This window comes from Simochromis diagramma, unplaced genomic scaffold (assembly GCF_900408965.1).
Source record: "Simochromis diagramma unplaced genomic scaffold, fSimDia1.1 OVJJ01000205.1, whole genome shotgun sequence".
Taxonomy (NCBI): Eukaryota; Metazoa; Chordata; class Actinopteri; order Cichliformes; family Cichlidae; genus Simochromis; species Simochromis diagramma.
In genome coordinates, this window is record NW_024386782.1 from 2,502,355 (window position 1) to 2,522,316 (window position 19,962).

The 19,962-nt window shown below is 38.8% G+C and overlaps 1 protein-coding gene across 12 annotated transcripts in view; it reads right to left on the reverse strand.

Annotated features, from left to right (window-relative positions):
* Window positions 1–5,277: 5,277 nt before the first annotated feature.
* Window positions 5,278–19,962, reverse strand: part of LOC120724151 (receptor-type tyrosine-protein phosphatase mu-like) — a 158,076-nt gene continuing 143,391 nt past the window's right edge. For 4 of the 12 annotated variants that reach the window (XM_040016286.1, XM_040016262.1, XM_040016223.1 and 1 more), the window contains 10 exons: window positions 19,084–19,200; window positions 18,294–18,448; window positions 16,880–17,015; window positions 14,708–14,857; window positions 14,202–14,375; window positions 13,214–13,345; window positions 10,308–10,433; window positions 8,836–8,999; window positions 8,509–8,644; window positions 5,280–6,758 (listed from right to left, as the gene is read on the reverse strand). In XM_040016286.1, the coding sequence (XP_039872220.1) occupies window positions 6,705–6,758; window positions 8,509–8,644; window positions 8,836–8,999; window positions 10,308–10,433; window positions 13,214–13,345; window positions 14,202–14,375; window positions 14,708–14,857; window positions 16,880–17,015; window positions 18,294–18,448; window positions 19,084–19,200 (1,344 nt within the window). In that variant the 3' untranslated portion in view covers window positions 5,280–6,704. Of the gene's footprint in view, window positions 6,759–8,508; window positions 8,645–8,835; window positions 9,000–10,307; window positions 10,434–13,213; window positions 13,346–14,201; window positions 14,376–14,707; window positions 14,858–16,879; window positions 17,016–18,293; window positions 18,449–19,083; window positions 19,201–19,962 lie in introns of all 12 variants that reach the window. The other 8 variants (XM_040016279.1, XM_040016252.1, XM_040016201.1 and 5 more) reach the window with 5 other exon arrangements.

Below are 19,962 nucleotides of genomic sequence, written 5' to 3' on the forward strand. Positions count from 1 at the left end.
AAATATCACACGTTTTAGGAACAGGGATGTTGTTGTGTCTTGTGTTTGTTACTCTGTAGTACATGAAGGAGGAAACATGGAAATTGCATTTGGTTTTTAATATTGCGAGCTGCTCATTAGCCAAGGCTTTATTTCGGGGACTAATAACTGTAGAATTACCAAGAGATGCATCATGTTTGCATAATGTATGCTCAGTTAAAGCAACCTTATTTCAGAAGAGCAGAGAGGGAGAAGTAGAATAACTTAAAAGAACCACTGACTGACCTCTTGTGGTCGAAGGTATTTTGGCACGTGTAATGCTGTTGTTTGAATTTCTGCATCACTGCAGGAAGTAAAATAAAAAAAGATCTAGTGTAAAGGAATAAGACTTTATGTTGTCTTAATTTTCAATAATTTCTTGCAGAAAATTATACAGCTTTCACAACCTTCAGCTCAAATTTATAAATCTGTTATTAACCATGTAAAAGTAGAATTTTAGTGGCTCATATATGTCATAAACCACATTCATTGAACTTTATGACTCTACATATTTTCCCCTGGTCCTTAACATAACTGTGCTGTGGCTCTTTGCCCCATCCCCATCCAAAGAGAAGCGTCTAGACTTCTTTAAGTTGCTTGAAGATGTTTCACCTCTCATCCGAGAAGCTTCTTCAGTTCTAAGGTCAAATGGTGGGGAGTCCCAGATTTAAATGGTGGGGAGTTCCAGATTTAAACCTAGTGGGAGTATCCCCAGTGGTTTAAATCGACTCCCCACCATTTGACCTTAGAACTGAAGAAGCTTCTCGGATGAGAGGTGAAACGTCTTCAAGCAACTTAAAGAAGTCCAGACGCTTTTCTTTGCAAGCTCCTTTGACTATATGCCTACTTAAGTTTCTGCTATTAAGGTTGATATCACTGAATAAAGGGACAAATGAAAACCAAATAAGATTTTGAAGTCCAGGACAATCCGTTTGAAGCTTCTCTCTTGTGCTCATGTTTATTAGAATCGTTACCAACATAGGACAGTATTGCCGGGTGGGGCCACTGCAGGGAGGGGCAGCCATCTGCCTCAACCTGTTGGGGGTGAGGGAATAAAGACAGGACAAAAGACACACTGTGGAAGAGAGGCAGACATTTAAAATAACTTATAGTTAAATGCAGAGTAAAAACAGCAAAAATGAGAAATAGGTGAGTGAAGAAGAAACACTCAGTCAGAGTCCATCATGGGAAACTCCCAACAGCGAAGTCTTACTAGACATACTTTGAGGAACCCTCCTGCAGACTGAGTGAGGGTTCTCCCATTCTTATAGTCATTCTGACCATTTAATCCAGATTTTTTTGTTTTTTAATCTAGGCCTGTGTTCATGCAGACGTTTCCAAAGGGAATTACCAACACTTCACAGCACTATGATGTTAAAAACAGAGTTACTGGAGCATTGGAACAACCAGTCCAAAGATACAATAAAAAAAGATGTCTACAAAAAGTCGAATAACACAGCTTGTGCTTTATTACACACAAGTTCATTTATCTATTTTTTTAATACTGTTGCTTAATGATGATGTTTTGGCAGAAACAAGAGTCTGGGAAATTAATAAATTAGACATGCTCGTTAAGTTCACTGGGCTCAAAGTAAAAAAGAAATAGTTCCAAGGCTACAATTGTAAGAAACACAGTTTGGTTTCATGTAGGTAATGTCATGTTACTATCTTATTTTGTCATTTTGAGCTCACACAGTCAACAACTACCACAACTGCTGACACAAGTGATTCCAAGTCTGTGTCGGGTGGACACCGGGATAGGGTCTTTTTCCCAGCAGGGGGCCATTGGCTTGTTTGCAGGAGTGAATTTTTACACTTTAGGTCTATAATTAGCCAAAACGTTTTTGATCGCTTCACCTCCAGCGCTCTGGATATGACCCATAAGTGCAAAGCAGAAAGAATTATTCTGCTTTTTCTTCTATTTAAGATTGTTAGTTTCTTGTGAAACCCACTGAATGCCTCAAAAATATGGGTAGTTAAGCAAACGTGCGTTCTTTTGACCACCTTTATAACAGTGCCTGATGTTCCCCTAATTTAGACCCAACTGAGCCTTTAAACTGATCCAGTTGAACTGGTCACAGCCACATGTAAACTGTGCGAAGCAATCATGTGGTACAGGATATGGAGGCAATGAGTGTGTGATAGATTTCATGTTTTCTCAAATCTAAAATTGTTTGCAGAGATATTTTAATATAAAAAGAGCTTAACTTTAGTCAGTCGACTATTACACCAAGCCTTCATTCTCAGACTTTTAAAGACTTAAGACTTCATGTTTTCTTCCTCAGTATTTTGTTTGTATTTGATAAAAATCTGTACTGTAGGTGCATTCTGCAAATATCTATTGGATATAGTACATAATATTTGTTCATCGTACAGGATGTCTGCATACTTTATCAACTACTAGTTCTACTCAGGAAAAACATAAATTACTATAGTGAAATCTTTATATTTCTATATTACAAGTAATCTTTTAATTTAAGCAATCTTTTCATTATAGTTTATTTAATAATAGAATAAACCAAGACTGTGAAGCAAAATGTTTGGATCTAGTTTTGGTAAATGAAAAAAACTAACAAACCCAACAACAACATCAACAAACACACCCTTAATTTTAAAAGTTTCTCACCACACTTGGAGTGCCAGTGGCCAGTGCTCCGTTTGGCCATTTTAGAGAAAGTTATCTGCATCTGTGCCCAAATTTAGCGAGTTTTTTGTTTGGAAAAACTGTATTAAGTGCTTTCATAAAGCTGAACTCAAATAGGCCGGGAAATGAACGACTTTTAAAAGTTCTGGAAAACTTCTCTAGGACACCACTAGAGGGAGAAAGACCCAAAAGAATGAATCAGAAGGCACAAATGTGCACCAGGGCTCCAGATTTGTAAGACATTAATGGCACTAGATTTGTCCTGATGAAATTAACCTTCATTGTAAGTGAATAAATCATGACCAAGAATTTCTACTTGAAATTATCTTAGATGTGTAACGTTGGATGTCCATGACACTTGCCCCTAAATCCTCAAAGATTTGGAAACAGCGCTCTCAAATATCTTTGGATATTTATGTTAATAATGTATTTATTTTAATCAATGCCATTTATCAACAGATCATTCTAACATATGGTGAGGCAAACATTTTGCCTAACTTCCATTAGGCGAGTCGACTTTTACATGTAAAAGCAAAGGAACTAACTTTCTGAAACCCATCGTAATACGTTTGAATGTTCTCACTGCGGCAAATACTTGACAAGCTTTTTCTAGGTCAGGCTTTGATTAAAACGGAAACAAGCTCAGGTTTTTTTCTGGTTGGTCAGGTTGCATAAAGGCTGAAAATTTGGTGTCAAGCAGCTTGAAAGTTTGCTTTTTAAATTCAACTTCTCAAATTATTTCAATATAAAGAATGTTTCAAAAAGAACTTTTTTCAAAAGGAGCGTGTGCACAGGCTAAATGAGAAGATTCAGCCATTTGTTCAAGGTTAAGGTTTTTGAGTCTGGAAATGATGTAACGTCTACACCACCCCATACTACACAATATAACCATCACACTAGAGCTGAGCTGGAACAAGAAGAAAATATTTCAGTATGTCAATTAACCAATCAATGATGAAATTAAATAGATTACTCTATTCTATTGTAATCCAATGTGGCAGCTGAATCAGGATTATGAAAGGTTGTGTGAATGCAAAACCTAGTTTTATGGGTAGCAGATGAAACCAAAGGTGGAAATGGTCTAAGATAACTGTCTCAAATCAGTTTTGGGACACATACAGAACCCTGTCTGTATTGTTTTGTACTTACATTAAATAAAAATCAGGAGTATTGCAAAAATGTCAAAATTGTTGGAATTATCAGTGGAGAAGAATATAGTCAGATTTTGATTTATCGTGTAATCATTAGCTTGATTTTTTCAAGATAATCAGATGATTTTTCTGCACTGGCAGAGTCTCGATCCCAAACAGACAGCCAGTGCAGTAAAAACATACCTGGATAGAAATACACACACCATCAATCATGGACTAGCCTCTCCAGAGCCCGGGCCTCAACATTATTGAAGCAGTGTGGGATCTTAACACAGAACAGAAAATAGAAATAAATAAAAAACAGAGCCAAAACTAAAAGGAGAGCTTTTAATGTCCTTCAAGAAGCCTGGAGAACTAGTCCTGAAACAAATTACAAGAAAACCTTTCTGAGTGTGTTCAGGCTGTGTTGATAAAAATTAAGGTGGTCATACGAAATATTGTTGGAGAACGACACTTTCAAACTTATTTCCACGTGTGTTTGCACATATTTGAATAAACTGCTGCATGTATTTCTAGTTTTCTTAGTAAAATGTAAAGAAATAAGGGGTAGCTTTTGCACAGCACTGTACTGTATCAACAGATGCATACTAAATAACACAAGATTACAATAACAGTTTCATTTTGTTTAGAAACTAAAATGTTTCAGTTTTTGTCTCTGCTGTTTTTAATAAACATGAGCAAACTACAAAAACTTGATTTGGCATCATTTCACATAGAGTGCTTAAAGTTATTAGACCACAACCCGGTGTAAGTTTTATGTCACAGTTACATTAAATTAACAGTACCGGTAATTACCAAAATCATTTTAAAAAAAAATCTTAATGCTCCAATATGTCGAAACTCTTAAATTGAAATATTTTTAATACCAACATGAAATAGTTATCCATAAACTTTAAATTGTTTTACAAAAAACAATTATGCCAAATTACAGATCTTTACTTTCATTCCTGAACATAAAAATTGTTTGAGCGGCTGAATGTTATGCTTGAATGTTTTCTGTGTATAAAAATGTGAATTTAATTTGGTAAATACAGTAAATCTTTTAAAGAAGTTTTTGACAGATTTTTAAAATATGTGTTTTTTTTCCCCCCCCATCACAGGAGATCTCATGTGGGACGCACTGCACAAAAGTTCATGAAAGTTATGACCATGAATGTACAGGACAGAAGTTCATATTATCCTCCTAAGACCCTGAACTCTTTCATGGGATGCATTTTGAATTTTCCTTTGCTATTTGGGCTGATTGGGACCTGATGAATGTAAAAACAAAGAATTACCAGATTTTTTTGTTTTACCTAATTTTTGTTTCTGAGAAAAATGAGAGCCACATATGAGGACATTCGTTTGAAACTTTGATAGAACAGTGGCAGTATAATGTCCTCGTAAGTGGATATCAGGCCCTTGTAGAGCAAAATTAGGTATTTTGGTCTAGACATCCCAAAATGTGATGTCCACATATGTGGACGCCAGGTCCTAGGAGGTTAAAATAAAGAAATGACAAGTTTCTCAGAGTGAGCTTTGTCACAGCTGATTTGTGTGTTATTAAGAGGGCTTTGAATAATCTTTATTTTGTATACACACAGTATGTTACGTATATAAAGACTCCCAAAATATAACCGTTCTATTCCAACGCGTTAATAAAAGCATTTTAGGGATGACTGTGAAAAATGAGAACAATAATTAGCTTTTGAACTATTAAATCATTGCTAATATTATATTTTTGTAGCATTTTACCGTAATCTTTTTCCTTATGGGCATCGTCTATTTGCTCAAAACCAACCAAACTATCTTAATATTCATGCGACTGTGCTTTAAACTGAACTGATATATAAACAAGTTAAGATAAATCATCATAAAAAAAAAGAAAAAAAAAAAAAAAAGCTAACATTGGATAACACCTGTAGTGCCCTCATCTCTCCAACAGATGCTCCCCTAATGCCATCCTCCCCAGCTCCCCTTAGAAACGAGGCAAAAATAGATAATCCACCTTTTATATTGTAGATACATTTATATAATCATTTTTTGTTTTTGTTTTCTTTTTTTTTTCTTTTTTTTTTTTTTACAATGGAATTGCTCCGTCATACAAGATGACTGGGGAAAAAAAAAAAAAAAAAAAAAAGCACACAATACAGTCAATAAACCAAACCTATAGAACATATGATTGTCACTTACTTGCGAGTCACAAAAAAAGTACATACCGCGAATAAATAATCTACAGAAATATGTACAATATGCACAACAAGAAATTCAATGGAAGTGCAAATAAAGCTTTGGATCCCTGCACAGGAAATAAGGTAAGCAAATGTGAGCCAGCTGTCCCCAACATACAGTATGAAGCAATAGTCATCCGAAAGTCATAAATTTACAGGACATTTAGTAACATTTAGGCTTTGAGCTCCTGCATTTAATGACTTTTAATAATGAACTGCGTGAAACAAAAATCTGAGAGATTAAAATGGACACATTACATTATGTACAGCGTATCGCATTCCACGGAAAACTGGAGTGTTTTCAGTGCTTGTCGTCCAATGCGGATCAAGGCAACAACCACGGGACTACGGGCAGAGACGGAGAAAAGTAGGGATCCAGAGAGAAGGCTGCTCACTGCAGAGGATTAAAAAAAAAAAAAAAAAAAAACTCATTGCACCTCTGCTGGCTTCCTTAGCTTGTAGTGACTGAAACATTCTGTGATATTTAACACTGTACAACTCTAACTTTCCCATCTAGATCGAGAAGAAGAAGAGGGAAGAGAGCTGGTCAAAGGAGGTCATGTGTGCACGTCACTCTTGTCGGGTCGGTAACACACACTCTTAGCATAATGCACACATGTGAGCTGCAGTTGTCTGTAATGTCCCGAATTAAGAAGTCCTGCTGGGTGCGGTAGCTCCAAGTTACCCAGAGTTCAAGTACTCCAGTGCCACTTCATAGCAAAATTTGTATTGGTCCTAGCAGGAAAGAAGAAACAGACAGAGGCATTAGAGATGTGCAGGAGTTGGCCTGAGTCTCCTAAGTCATAAAGTTAGTGTCTCCTAAGTCATAAATAAATACTACAAGCCCTCTGGGGATTTTTGCTATTCCCAAAGGGCCTGTTGTTTGTTTGATAATCATACCATTTAAATCCTATAACTCTGAAAAAACATCAATGGGACTTTAAAGTCGAGGCTTTCGGCACATTAAACAATCTCAGTTCTGCACCAGACTGAAACTAATAAATAACTGACATCTTCAAGCGGATGAGAAGGTATTGACTTTATTGCTTTACTGCTTGTCACTATAGAATACGCGTCACAGATGCAGATATATGGACCCCTAATCGTGCGATCACCATCTTCACAATCTTCAGCGGCAGAGGAAACTAACTGTCAGATACTACTTCTTCATAAAAGTTGCAACAAGCAGCAGCATAACGCATCACTTCCTCTTCCACTGGCAGAAAACGTTTAAATAAATATGAGTTGATTTAATATGGTCCGGAGCTGAGTGTTTTTAGTGTGTCCTCTTGATTTTTGATTCCTGATTTTTGATGTTTTCTGTGACGAAGGCTTCAAAGCTGTATTAATATAAGTGAATTTTGACATCTTGCCACAGTTTATGTTGAGAGTTGTCAAACTTACGACTCACGGGCCCAGAAGTAGCCATTCAAATGATCCAAGACAGCCCACTAGCTAGCTTTGCAAAATGAGGAAGTTAAAATTACGGAGGTTTTTTCACGTTAAAAGGGAGTTTTTCCTTCCCACTGTCACTGCCAAGGGCTTGCTCATAGGGATTCATCTTATTGCTGAGGGATATCTGTATTATTGTAGAGTCTTTACCTTACAATATAAAGGACCTTGAGGCGACTGTTGTTATTTGACGCTATATAAACAAAACTGAATTGAATTCATTGATGCACGCATTACAGAGAGGAGGCATCAGATGAAAAGTTCAAAATAGTTAGTTATTGAAGTCATAATTAAGTAAAATAATTTTGCTCTTTAGTTCCAAAATACCATACATAAAGGTCCACTGTCAGTTGTAATGCACAAGTGAAAGGCCCCAGGACACACAAACTGGGAAATATCAGGAAGGGCGTAAAGCCAAATGAAATATGTGAAGGTAACACTGCTGTGTTGACACCATGTAGTTAAGGCAGTAACTGAAAGTAGCTTTTTTTAAATTACTTTTTTGTGACATTAATGAGTTTAAATCCCTGGTGTCATTCGTACAAAACAACGGACAGCGAACAAGAGAGGTCAAGAAGAGAGTGCAGGCAGAGTGGAGTGGGTGGAGATGAATATCAGGGGTGATTTTTGACAGAAGGGTAGCAGCAAGAGTGAAAGGGAAGGTTTACGAGGTAGTAGTGAGACCTGCTATGATGTGTGGTTTGGAGATGGTGGTACTGACATGAAGACAGGAGGATGAACTGGCAGAGCTATAGATGTTGCTATTTTTATTGGAAGTGACCAGAACAGACAAGTTTAGAAAAGAGTACGTCAGAGGCGGCACAGGTTGAGTGTTTTGGAGAGAAAGTTAGACAGCCAAGGCTGAGATGGTTTGGACGTGCAGAAAGACAATATGTTGTTCTCTCTGCTTCTTCAGCCATTATACCTAGATTGCTGTAGATTCCCAACTGGTACTGTGAGAAACTTAAAACAATATTCTGATTTATGAAGACTGCATTTATATCAAGTTTTCAGCTCCTGCAGTGTCCCTCACCAGTAGGTCCACCATGTTGGGCTTATTATTCCTCAGTGTCTTGACAGCGTGGAAAACATCCACAGAGCGCTGGTGCTGAAGCATCTCACACACAATGCTGATGGCACAGAATGTCCCACTGCGGCCGCCTCCATTCCTATGGTTGTGAGAAAAAAGTTAAATATTCAAAATTTCAGTGTCATCCAAGAAGAGTTCAAAAAGAAAGCTGAAGCTGACACTAAAGGCTCACAAAGGGCTGAGGTGTGTTTTGATGCAGTGAAGGCTTTCAGTCAGTAGGTGGAGATGTTTCATTTTTAATACCAGCAGGGAATGAAGTTGGAAACTTACAGGCAGTGGACGACGGTGCGTCCCTCGCCGCCGTCGTACTCCTCCTGCCATTTGTCCACCTGGTGCACGAGCTTGAGGAAGGAGCGCTTGGAGACGGGCGTGTCGCGGTACATCGGCCAGCCCAGGAACTGGAACTGCTGCACCATGCGGTAGCCATCCTGAGGCTAGGGGGGGGGGGAAAGGACAACGGTTATCCCAGGTTAATACATATGTAGGGGGGGAGGGAGTTAATCGCTGTTGTATAAAGATGCAATCAGACTGTAAAGATGCAGGGAGGGTGAAGCTAAGCTTCATCAGAGGCTGGATAGAGATGGTTAAAGGGCGCGAGTCGCCGCTGAAGAGATAAGCGTGCAGATAAGACAGGGTGATAGATGAGCACAGTTGCTGCTGGAGACAGATAGTTAAGCAATCTAGGATACAGACACTCTAAATCACACTCAGACATATCGATCAATAACACTTGTCCACGATCATGTGTGATTAGCTTGTAGTGCACTTAACATGCTGTAGGTGCCTCTGCCGGCCAGAGGATGTTACAGCACGTTAATATGAGGAGCGATTATTGACAACAGAGAGCAGGCTGTTGGGATAAACAGCTTACACAGGTGACTGCAGGTGATGCCGGCATGGGTCAGGTGCCTGTCTGTGCAGTGATGTCTGGTAGCTCAAAGTTAAAGGGTCAGTACACGCCATGTTGTGAGATATCTCTCTTTGAGGGTTCTCTCACGATTCCAGCAAAATGCAAGTGAACTAGATTTGTGATATTTATTTAAATCATTTAAAAAAAAAAACAAGAGTTATTTCTTTATTAGAAATAATTTAAATATGAAAGGTTCTCCCCAGGGGCTCACATCAAAATAAATCCAGGGTGTCACAGGATGATACAAGAGACACAAAATAAAAGCAAATGTATTTCTTTTTATGATTTTTCTGACTCATTGCATGAAATAATTTATCCTCTTTTGGCCACTTCAAAAATGATGCAAATGAAACTGTCACCTTTAAAAAGAAGTTGCACATTGTGCTGCGGATACATTAGATTCCACTTAAAAGAAGTATGTGTTGGTAGTTTTTGTTCAGCATCGCTGTGTTCTTGTTCAACCCAAAATGTGTTAATTGACAGGAAAACCTGTTTTCTGCTTCTGCTACATGTGAAAATTTTCTCAAGCTGTCTAGGAGACAATTAACTTGTGGCAATCACACCTCCATCCAGTCAACTGGTGCAGTGGCATAGTTAAAGAGCACAATGACTGCCTCTGCACAGCTTGAACGGACAGGCCGACGTATGAGTGGGACGTGTGAGGTGTGCAGTCACAGAATAAATTGGCTTCACAGCAGGGAAGACAAACAAGTTTCAAAAGTTACAAATAAATGGGCAGCAAAGCAGAAAAAAAACAAAAACAACTACACGTCAGGCTGATCACACAGAATGCTTTTTTTGTTTGTAGCTTGTCCATTTTGTGTTACCGTACCCGAGCCGCATTGTAGATCCGGAATATTCTGCTGATGATGTCCTCTTCCAGATCAGCGGAGACGAACTCCACCTGGATGGGTCCGTGGCGGTGGACTCCGTTTTCTGGCCAGTACTGTGGGCACAACTAAACCAAATAGGCATGTGCACATACACACACACACACACGCATACACACATATAGAGAAATGCATGTACACCAGCACGCAGACAAATCAACAAAGGGAAACACAAGAAAAGGAAAGATGACTTATTAGTTTCAGATCCAAACTATACTGACTAAAGACGGTGACTCTGATGTCAGCTCCTTTTATACACTTGCAAAAAAAAAATTAAGTCTGAAAGCAAAGTGACACGGTACAATAGGCAGAGTCAAAAGAGGTGAATTCATTCAATACAAAGTACTTTTCTTTTTAAAATTGAACATTGAACATTTTTTTCAAAATTTGAGAACATTCAATACAAAAAAAGAAAAATTTTTTTTTTGATATTGCAGAAACTAAACACAGGTGTTCTCCAAGTATGGGAGCTTTCTCCTAATCAACTAACCCTTTGTTCAACAAATCCAACTGAAATTTCTCAAAATCTTTGGGTAATTCTTTTGCCCCTCTTTAGAAAACATGCACATTCTTTGTTCCTTAAAAGCAGTTTAAAAAATTGATTCATGTCTAAGATGAAAAATGTCATCAAAGGCAAGATCATCAAAAGATTGATTGATGGAAAGATAATTCATTGCCTGTATTTTTGATGAAAGAAATGTATTGTTTCTGTCCTTTTTCTGGTATATTCCTACAGCCCAAGCGGCTAAAAATTTCACACCAACAAACTTGACAAATTTCATCTTCAGCAAAATTATTCCATCCTTTTAACATACAGCATTTCCAGCCAAATAAACTTTATATGTTTAGGCTGAAGCTGCAAAAGACAGTTAAAAAGGTCTGTGGCCACACCCATTTCCCCTCAAGGCTGTCTCCTTGGGTAGTTTTGTACCACTTTTGGCGCTGACACTGCTTTTAAATCACTCTGCGGATGTCTTGTTCTAAATAGCTACACTTGTTTGTCTACAACATGTCTGGATCTCCACCAGTGGGTCAAAATAGTCACCATTCAACTTTTATTTATTTTTGGGGAAGAGAACAAAGTGATAGGCTGGGAAATCTGGCAAGTAGGGTGGATGTTGAGTGAAGATTTGTTGCTGTGGCCTTTTCAATGCAATGTGAGTGGACCAACAGTGTCATGCTAGCACTGCTACGGCATAGAGTGCCCTTAAATCATCTTCCTTCTCACATGCCTTTCTCTGACCCTAGGGAGGCATTTATGGTAAACATATGCTTCATATGTAAACTCTGACTTGATGCTCAATCTTTAGGCGAGGACATTTATTCTCTTCGCTTCATTCTCTGAAAACCGCTGTTTGGCATCTGGGGCATAGTCAGAAATCCAGCTCTTATCAGCAGTGATTGTGGACACAAATGTTTGGTCTCTACACAAATTTAAGATCTGTGGTAAAATTGCAGATGCAAACAAGCAAGTGGGTGTCAGAGCAGGACTTTGAGGGGCTGATAAAGATACCAATCATCCTGGAGGCTGTGCAGGGTTTCATAAGCAGTCGACCCTGAACAAGAGACGAGTCAAATTTGGAATGGGCATGGACTTTCTGATCTCTTATTGTAAAATAACAAATTACAAGCTTTTGCAGTGTCAGATGGACAAAGCAATGCTACCTTGGGTTTTGCAGTAAAAGACTGATTAATCAATATTCAATCAATAGATTGTTTCAAATAAACACTAATCAGCAGTTAACTCTAATTACAAGTCTTAAGCGGCAGTTATCAATATTAAGACTGACTGCTCTTGTGCACTGAGCAGAAACCCTCTAGGATAGCCTCGTAAAAGCAGTAAAAACCCCTCCATTTCCGCTCCTTTATGAGAGAAAGCCCAGTTAAGAACTTGCACCTGTGGAGCCAGTCGCCAGCCTCAGAGCTCTAAATCAGACAAATGGAAGCTTACACACAGATGGACACGTCTCACGTTGACAGACATGTCATGTCACAAATGCATGCCACAGTCATAAACAATCAAGGGGGAGAAAAAAGGGACCATCTTGGAGAAATGCAAATAACAGACCTCAACACGGGAATCCAGACGGACACGGAAATATTTGCTTACTTTGTGTCTCTTACACACAAAAGGCAGAAGCACATATGCTGTCTGTGTGGCAGCTTAAGCACCGCTTTCCGCCTTCCTTTTAGAGCCCATCAAAACTTGACAAATTCAACAGATGCAAAAACAAAGATGTTGATGGAGAAGATGGTAAACCTCCCTCGCCTTCATCTACTCCTCAACCTCCACCCACCCCCTTCCTACCTTCCCACCTGCGCTGCTTTCTTGGCTTGCTGACGGGCTGGCTACAGTGAGAATATTGAATGAAAGGCCTTTTCTATCCAGCCAGTCAGCCAGTCACCTAGGGAAAGGGGATTTGGATGGGGAGAGCAGCCTGGCTTCAGGCTTTGATCCCCGGGTGTTATGACAGAGCCTCGGGCTGAGAAATCTGGAGTCTCTTCCACAGGCCTTCTTTTCTTCGTCTACTTTTACAGCAAGTCCTATTCCTTCCACTCTGCAGTATATACCTTATTTCAAGCATATTCAGTATTCATACAAATATATAGTTTCTCTAACATAGACATACATCCCTCGGGGTTTCCCTGGGTTTGTGAAATGTAATCATTCAATCGGTTCCCATCAATGTCCTTTTTGCAACTTTCATATAAAAAAAAAAAAAAAAAAAAAAAACTGTCATGAAAGAACTCATGTCTCATTTGTTTGTGAGTAAAATTCTTGCAGTATCCCCTTCAGGATTTCATGTGCACGCTATTTATTTAAGCAGATGTACTGGGTCGGGTTTACCTGTGCGGGGTCGACATCATTCAGCATGACAATGGATGTGCAGTGGTAGTCCAGCACCAATCTCCAGAAGTCCTTTACTGTGTTTGGCAATGGGTGCTGTGTCACTATGAATGCAGAAGGCTGCTTGTAACTCTGGAGGGAGGGAAGAAGAAGAAAAAGAAAGAGCTGATGCTGAATAGACCAAGTGCATGCTTTTGTGCAACACTGTCAAGAATAAAACCATTTCTAAAACGACCTCCGTCTCTCAACCAGACTTCCTGCTGAGAGCAGTTTTCTAATGGAGATTCCATGTCTAGGGAGATTATTTTAGGACAGAGCACTTTTAATGTGGTTTCTGGCTCCCCAATGTAGCCCAGTGGGGACTGAGACAATCCTGTACCTGAAAGGTCACCTGCTCAATCCCAGCAAGAGCCAAAAAGTCCATCAGCGAGCATGTGCCTTGTCAAGGTGTTCTTTGTTAGGTCCCCTTAAGAATTGCTAGACATAGCATTTTCAATTGTTTCCTTTGATGTTTCTTAGATACTGACAGATAAGTGCTTAATTAGAAGTGACAGCGATGCAGAGATGTTGTGAAGTCTTAATTCTGTGGCAGAAACTCTTAACTCAAGTCCTAGGTGGCTGCAGTCCGAGTTAAGTCTCAATGAGTAAATTTCAAGTCAAGATCGCAAGACTTAAATCTGAATTTTGACTTGCTATACTCTTTATAAAAATTAGCAACATTTAAAAGTCACATAAAAATCAGCATTGTATAGCAGGCTGAAATACCAACATGTCGTAGGTCTTACTGCTACGAAAAAATGCAAAATCCCTGCTTTCAAATCAGCAACATTTTAAGGTTCCAATACACAAATACAGGCAGCTGCAGTTTCACCAATTTGTAATTCAGTGCTACTTTACCACTTTAAAATGACAGCGATGAAATCAGCAAGATGATCTGAACCAGCATGCAAGCAGACAGACTTTAAAGTGTAAAATGTTTGACCCTTACATCCATCAGAGCGGCATTGATGTAATTGGAACTCTCCCCGTCGATGGTGATGAGGAAGGGCAGGCAGCGGTCTGGAGGCAGCACGTCCATGCAGCGGTTCTTCTCATGGTTTCTGGGCAGCAGAGCGATGCTGCAGTCCTCCACTCGCAGCGTGGGAGTCACCATATTGAGTGTCTTTGAGATTGAAGCAGAATTACATGGTGTCATACTGACGCAGGAAGGTAGGCACTTGGGTTTTGAGTGCGCTAATTATCTCCCGATATGGTAATTAACAATGCGATTCTTTGATCAGTTACATTAGTGATAGCTCCGACTCCCCTGAAGTGACTGGGATAAAACTTAGAGTGGGGTGGCGCATTTCATATAACTATATATTAGATGCATCACCTATTTATATAAAGTACGTTTATGCACAGAATTTGTTTAAAGTAGCCTCGCGTTTCAGATAATGTGTCATCATGAATTTGCACACACTGTATGTCTAATTACGTTAAATAGCTCCTCACCCTGAACTCCTCTTTAATGGGGCTGGAGTTGGTCTGTGGGTCCAGGCGGTTCATGTCGTAGTAGACTGAGCGGAGCTGACTCGCAGGAATGGTGGTGTCGCCACAGAGACATGCCTCCAAAATGGCATCATGGATGAAGACATACTGCTCCTGAAAAAAACAGCATCCTCATTGCGCATCCATCAGACATCTATGACTTATGACAGAAGACAAGCTCCCCCCCCCAAAAAAGAAAGTTTTTTTATTTTTTATTTCTACCACTGCTATAAGCAGAAATATGTGAGCCAGGGTTTTCCTCTGTTTTTGCTAGAAAAATTCAGTGACCTTTCCATGACCTTACTGGGATTATGCTTTACCCCCACGGCAGTTTCTGTGTCTAATATTTGTCATTGTCTTTGTTCAAAGGTTACAATACATATTTTTGCATTTTTTTGGTACACAGCTTATTTAATTCTCTTATAAAACCCAGAATTGTATGACATTTTCAAAACCTTAAAATATTTAGAAGTCTAGCAGAAAATATTTTCATGAATGACTTGACCTTTTCCATGTTTTTTTTAGGATCCTATGAAACCTCAGTGAACTTATCAAGGTTAGGATTTCCTCATGAGTATTGCTATCATCGTCACAGGAAGGTTAATGGTTGAGTTCTTATATAAAAACAAAAACAAGCAAACAAACAAAAAACCCAACACCCACTGTGCTCAATAGCGTGCGGTCTGAAACATAAAATCGTAACACATTTCCTCCGCCTCAGTCAGTCACTCAAGCAGTGGACATGGCGACACAGCTTGAAGCTTGATGCAAATCTATTCTGAAGTGACATTTCCAGCTGACACTTCCTTGTCACTTTGTACCAAAATCCACACACATGCACAGGGGTCAGATTTACAGATTGAAAGGGGAACATGTGTTGCCATTTGTTAAGTCTAAAGCAGAATGTGAAATGTTGACCTCAGAGTTTGACTATCCCTGCCTGGGTCAGTAAGACCAGCTCTATCAATCCGCAGATTGATAGAGCTTATCTGAGCTCATAATATGTAAACAACAACAAAGCATTTCATTTCCGTGGTTAAATTAAAGCATGGTAGGATGGTGGTGTGTGGCCACGGGGCTGAGGAGCTGTGCCAACCAGCCTGAACACCTGTGAGGGAAAATAGACACATACACAGAATTTGAAGGTCACTGAACTTGAGGAGAGTGACTCAGGGTGAGCAGCCTTTGGTCTCCAGTTGCTCAAATCCCAATCCGGACGTCAGCGATGAAACATTTGCCCATTAAATCCAATGACGCTTGTGATTTAAAGGGAATTACGGTGAAATGATGCATTCACCGAGACTATGGACACCTCCAGATGGCCGGTGTTCAGGAAAGCACAGAGTCTTTCGGTTGTCCGCATCAGCGTAAAACTACAGGATGAGCCGGGGATGTTTTGAAACCATCAATATGAGCCAAATCCTCAACACTCTAAACCCTTTTATTACAACGCATATTGCCAAGCACTTGTGTTTACCACTTGGAGAAATAGTTAGGGTGTGCACTCCAGTAAAGGTCCTTTGTGAGAAATTATCATTAAAAATGTAACAGTAGTGCAAATTGTAACAATAAAATCCACACTCCTGTTCTAGACATAAATATGCCAGCTTTGAATATGAACATAATTCAAATAATATTAAAAGCAAACTAAAACAAGTAGAGCACTTGCTTAACATCAGATTATGTTAATTATTTGGATTGTTTAATTACATAATGAACATATCTTTGTTTGAGAAAAATGTTACACTTGAACTGGCACTTGAAAGTGAATGACAGGAAAACATTAAACTACCGTATTATACAGCATTTACAAAAATAATGAGCCTCATCAGTCACTGGGAAAATGCTTAAAAACCTCTTGTGGATCACCTAAGCTGCAGAATTAACGACTAATAAATGACAGGCGATGATTTATTTGTTCCAAATATAAAACATGCTTTTAATGACACTGCTTCTGGCTGGTATGAATTCTCAGCATTTGTTCAGGACCAGAGAAGCAGGGGGCTCAATCTAAGAATTATTTATTGATTCTAGTTAATCCACTTTTGAGGACCAAAACCTGTCAAGCTGCAGTCCTGCAGTTCTGTATTTTAGTGATGTCTCTGTGGAGAACTGTTTAAACCAGTCGTACAGTACCTCAGTCTGGACCATGTTAACCCTTCGTGCTCTCAGCTCGCGGACACAATTGTAGATGTCAACCACGCCCTCTCTCTCCGCCATGTCCAGCATGATGTCGATCACGATGAAGCATCCTGTCCGACCGGCTCCAGCGCTGCGGACAGACACGGATTTTTATTCATGAGAAGTGAGGTTTGGTTTTTTTTTTTTTTGCTTTAAGTTTAAAGAAATACAACTTTTATGAGGTGGAATAAGATTAAATGATTTCCCTAACAATAAAAAGTTGAGCACACTAGGGTTTCACATCAACAGCTTTACTTGATCTGTTGCCAACATTAAGAGTGCCCAGAGGTCACTTATGTTTCAAATTGGCTATTTAATGCAGTGATTACCAAGCACCACAGGGAGACCAGCTCAACTAAATTAAAAAAAATTAAATTACAATTTAATTAAAGAATTAAGTGGACCTGAACAAGCTGAAGCAGCAAAGCTAACATTAGGTTTAGGTGGCATGTAGCTAATAGGGATGCCTAAATTACTAAAAACAGATAAAAAAACAAACTAAATAGCTACATATGGAATAGTAACAGCAAAAACTGTTGGCTAACAATGTGAACAAATCACTGAAACTTCTAAAATATACCTAGTTGAAACACTGTTTCACTATTAGCTAAATGTAACTAGTTTAAAATGCTAGCTAAAACGAATTAAAACAATGAAGGTTATTGTAAAAATGGGGCCACCAGTTGAACATAAGCTAAAATTATGGATTAACAGTTGCTAACAAAATGAATAAATGATTACTGGCTGAACATAATGGATAAAAAGGTAATTTCATAATGATAAATGTATATCTGTTTGTGAATGATGGAAAAACAATGGGAATTGTTAGCTTGCTAACTTGCTATCCAAGCTTGTAAATATGATAAATGGTAAACAGAAGGGGTTTGTGAGCTCACCTGACAAGGATTGTTGGAAACCACTAATTTATGTAATGTTACATTACGATTTATGTTTTAGCAGTTATTACGATCCCATAATTGTGACCTACACTGTAGTGTACATTAAGCCCAATATACAGTACAGTAGAGGTGAATCAAATTTTGCTTGTTGTGTACACAGTACTATAAACACCAAAAATGGCAAATGATATTTAAAAACCTTAACACCACAACATTTTTCCATGGATACTGTCCCAGTTACTAATACCCAGTTTTGGGGACTAGTTCTTGGATTAAAAGACTGAATGAAAACGTAAGTAACATACCAGCCACAAGGCAGTACTTAGCTATACATATGTAACTTCTGCACTGAGCCGCTATTAGTCTAATGACTATTGTATAAAAATACGCAAATCACAAAAATAGGTACACACGGGTTAGAGCTAAAACACAAGTATCAACAAGAGTTCTTCGTCTGAGTGCACACCAACCTGCAGTGAACCACCATGGGTCCGGCATTGGTCAGGGTCTTGGACTTGACTCTTCTAATAAACCCCAGAAGGCCGGTGGCGTGATATGGCACACCGTGGTCCGGCCAGCCAGTGAAGTGAAACTGTCGGATTTCCCGGATCTCATGAGCTCCTCTCTGAGGAACACAGTTTAAGCACACAAAGCAAAAGAGAATGTAGTGAGAAGAACATGGATGTGTGAAGTCTTTCTAAAGTAAATACGGGTTGAATTGAATATCAACACACTCTTCATCAAGATCCAAGAAAGGTTTGTACAAAGTTTAATCTAGCGATGAACAGGATGTTTAAGGCCAGTGTATCCATGTGTCTTCACCTACTGTAGCAGCTATCTGTCATGCTGATATTATACAATATGCACTGCGTTAGTTATCTGGGCACTTTGCATGTACCATAAAGAACAGTATATTCCTCTATGTTATATTGGTATGTGTGTTTATTCTTTGAATGGATATTGCCTGAAGATTTTATAAAATGTCACAGTAGAATGTAATAATTAGGAGTTTTTATATGGTATAAACAATAGTTAAAGAGAAAAATCGAGAGTTAGAAATGATTCTATTAGGTTATATTAGGTTAGGTTGCATATTAATATAAGTTAAACATCCATCCATCTATTTAATAAACATTGTCATAAAGTGCTAGAGAAGCCTTATATATGTCCTTCTCCAGCTATTCAGGTAGGAAAGCTACATCTGAAAAGTTATGACTGTATTTATAACTGGAAAAAAGTGTTTAAAAGGTTAAAGTGTACCTTCTCTACAGCAAAGGTCCTGATGACATACTCTGACAGCAGCTCAGTCTCTATCAGTGTCACCTTGATGTCTCTGTAGATCTCCGTATCATCAGGCCAGTATTTACAGCACTTCACCTGAGAGTGACAAAACCAAGTGTTTGACACAACATCTTCACAAGCTGTATGCTAACTGCAATGAATTTATATTCACAATGCTTCACTGCACACATTCATATTAGAATTTCTGCAAGTTGCCAGGCCATCATTTTTTCCAATAAAGATAATTGTCACATAACATTAGCCCCCATTTGCCACCTGATATTTCAGCGTTTGAAGCATTTCTTTCAAATCAAAATGAGATTTGCTTCATATTAGTTTCGGCCCCCGGTCAAGGATCTGCTGTAAATGGGAATCTTATGTATCGATGGGAGAGTTCATTCGCATGTTATTGCTTTTTCATTCTCATGTCGATAATGTGAAAATGAGTCTAAAGGTGGACTGTGCAAAAACCTGGAACAGAACAGTGTAGGTGCAATGGGGGTGTGTGATTTCTCCACCTTAAAAAATTGACTACCAGTGTGGTGAAATAGGATAAAACATAAAAAAAAAAAAAAAATTGTGTACAACAATTAAATGAGGGAAATATAATGACAATCCAATATTGATATGAAATAATAAACCCTGAGCTGTTTAAAACAGATTTCCCAACAGAAATCTAAAACACCCCACTGGAAATATTACTTGTATTAGGTATCATAAGAGCGCAAAATTACCCCCCCACCCCTTCCCAATTAAACTGTTGATACAGAGGGAAGTAAGGCTGGTAATAGAGATTGAGATCACGGAGGTATATCAGAGAATGATCATTTTTGATGAGGTATAAATGCGACATCAGCC